We start from the raw sequence: 3,060 nt of genomic DNA on the forward strand, positions 1-3,060 counted from the left end.
TTCTATAGTTAGTATCAATTTCCATGATATCTTTAAGAAGCTTCTCAGTGAGGCAGATTATGCTCTATAGTTAGTATCAGTTTCCTTGATATCTTTAAGAAGCTTCTCAGTCAGGCAGATTATGTTCTATAGTTAGCCGTAGTATAATCGAAGGATTTATTACTCTGTAATAAACAATTGTCCTAATATTTTCATTGATAATTCTTTTCCTAGATTTTTTTCTTTCTATTGTTCATTATCAGTTTCTACCTACTGCTCGAAAAAGGCTTAACTCTATGCTAGCTTTGATATTACGACCAGATGTCTATTAAAACACGGTTAAATTAAAAAATTTAATATGTTTTCGTGGTTTAATATTACCCTACATTTTCCTGTAACTTTAACACGTGTAAAGGTTTTATTATTTTTTCGGATATGTCAATAAATGTAAAAAAGCTAGAGAACTGTACACTTAAACTGCATCTCCAGGAGACTTGGTTAATCCTGATGGTCGGTCTGAGAGAATGTTCTACTTCGAACATGTGATTCGCATAAAGACTCCAGAATAGCCTTTTAAATCAACGAATACAATTGAACGGGTTTAACACCTGTAGCTTCGTGAAGTTTGTAAATTGTTTTACTATAGGCCAATGACGCAGGAACCGTGAGAGAAGAGAAGGGAATGCTCCCCTAGATTTGTGTAGAGGTAGCAAGTGGGAGCAGCAGTCCCCCCCCCCCAAGTAGAATAAATCCTATGGAGACCAAAACAACAACAAAAATTCCACTTAGAATTCCATTCGTCAAAATTTTCACATAAAACATAAGTATTGTATAATGCCACCAGTTATCCAGTAATAATACTTTCACGTGTAAGTTTCGGGTTCGTTGAAAGTTGCTTCCCCTTGATAAAAATAAGTTTTATGCCTCTGCTATAGGCACAGTCAGGTTATTTTTTCTATGTCACTCTAATAGGCTGCTGGATTATAACATTTTTAGGCTAAGTAAAAGCTCGTGACAGAAAGTGTATGTTACGTTGGTAATAAATTTACCATCTTATCTTTTTTTTTTTAATGCGATTCATTTTACAAGCAGTTTTCTGAGCAGTTGCCCTGCCCACTGTTAGCCACGAATAATGAATCGAATTTAGCTATCCTTTGTTCGTTTTATTCCATTTAGCTAGACTGAGTTAACTTATATTCTTGAAAACTCGTCTATGTTATAATGAATACGTCGAACTCGCAGTTGAAACTAAAGTATATATTTAACGTGAACGTCGCCTAAGATACCGAACGTTTCTCGTTTTCCAATACTTGGTTGGAGCTTTGTTCTTTTCTTTTTATTCATCAATCAGTAGTTGATGTCAGGAGAAAACTTAAACTCTCTTTCCGAATCTGATTCAATTTTGTTTGTTTGTGTGTTTTAAATCTTCTACTTCTTGAATGAACGACTGACATTATCTAACTGATCATAAAGCATCTCTGTTTTATAAGATATCGTTTTACGTAACCACAACGAAGCAAATTGATATAGGGGGGCTATGAAATTAGTTTCTGTTCAAAATATGGGGAGGAGAGGGGTAGAATTCAAAGTGGTATTCATAATCTTGTAGTGCTGTAACTAATCCTTACCATTCATTTTTAATTAAAATCTAGTAATATTTCTCCATGAAATATAAGAATTGATTAAGATTTAATGGACAACTTTTTTTCTAGAGTCGCAGAACACACAGTCTTGATCAGAGAAGGGAGATCTATCTCTTTCTACTCTGAGAAGTCCTTCATCCATGATTCTGGTATGTATCTTCACTGCTTTATCTATTTAGTGTTATATCCATTTGTCTTTGTCTAGTGTTTAGTCTTTAGAAATGTCGTTAAAATCTTACCAAACACTTATAAAATGGCTTAATAATAAAAAAGACTAAGATGTACTAGCGTTGGTTTTAAAGTAAGTATTCAAACTTGATTATTTTACATCCCATTCATGTTCTAATGTTTTGCGATTGGTACAAAGTTGGAGATTTATCATTCTTACAACTAATTAAAATTCGGGCTTCCACTGGCTCAGCGGTAAATCTGAAGGTTTATAACACTAAAAACAGGGTTTCGATGCCTGTGGTGGGAATAGGATAGATGATCCGTTCTGCATCTTTGTGATTAACAACAGACAGACAAAGAAATGAAGTTAAACTTCTAAAGTGTCACAAGAATACGTCGATCCTCCATTGTTTTCTGTTTGTGGAGGGGAATTTAGAGTCAGGATAATGTTTTCATTAGGTTCTGGGTAAAATCCCTCTATTTTGCTATTTACAACTCATCTATCCAGCTATTCTGGCATTGTCTACTAGCTTTTTTTTTATCCTGTTAGCACCATCACTCTCATTGCAACCTTTCTTGAGTCTCTTTTTGCCTTGTACATGTTCGTGACTGTCTAAAGTGTAACTGTTTGTAAAGGTCATGACTATCTAAAGTTTAACTGTAAATGTTCGTGACTGTATTAAGTGTAACTGTAAGTGTTCGTGACTGTCTAAAGTGTAACTTTTGTAAATGTTCGAGACTGTCTGAAGTGTAATTTTTGTAAATGTTCGTGACTGTTTGACGTGTAACTTTTGTAAATATTCTTGACGGTTTGAAGTGTAACTGTTTGTAAATGTTCGTGACTGTTTGAAGTGTAACATTTGTAAATGTTCGTGACTGTTTGAAGTGTAACTTTTGTAAATGTTCGTGACTGTTTGAAGTGTAACTTTATAAATGTTCGTGACTGTTTGAAGTGTAACTTTTGTAAATGCTCGTGACTGTTTGAAGTAGGACTGTTTGTATATTTTCGCGACTGTTTGTAAATGTTCGTGGCTGTTTGAAGTAGGACTGTTTGTATATTTTCGCGACTGTTTGAAGTGGAACTGTTTGTAAATGTTCGTGACTGTTCAAAGTGCAACTGTAAACCTTCAGGACAGATATAATTCGATGATACGAGTATTAGTTCCTTGTAACTTTACCATTATGCTACACTTCTGTAGAATTTCCATATTATTTGTACATAAGATATACGTTATTTTCATACACAGTATAAAATGTGAATAAATGA

General features: G+C 34.1%; 1 protein-coding gene across 1 annotated transcript in view; it reads left to right on the forward strand.

Annotated features, from left to right (window-relative positions):
• Nucleotides 1-3,060, forward strand: part of LOC106464503 (high affinity cAMP-specific and IBMX-insensitive 3',5'-cyclic phosphodiesterase 8B-like) — an 80,227-nt gene that overhangs the window by 36,287 nt on the left and 40,880 nt on the right. Inside the window, exon 8 of the mRNA XM_022392239.1 lies at nucleotides 1,692-1,771. Within this exon, the coding sequence (XP_022247947.1) occupies nucleotides 1,692-1,771 (80 nt within the window). The remainder of the gene's footprint in view (nucleotides 1-1,691; nucleotides 1,772-3,060) is intronic.

This window comes from Limulus polyphemus, unplaced genomic scaffold (genome assembly GCF_000517525.1).
Source record: "Limulus polyphemus unplaced genomic scaffold, Limulus_polyphemus-2.1.2 Scaffold1670, whole genome shotgun sequence".
Lineage (NCBI taxonomy): Eukaryota > Metazoa > Arthropoda > Merostomata > Xiphosura > Limulidae > Limulus > Limulus polyphemus.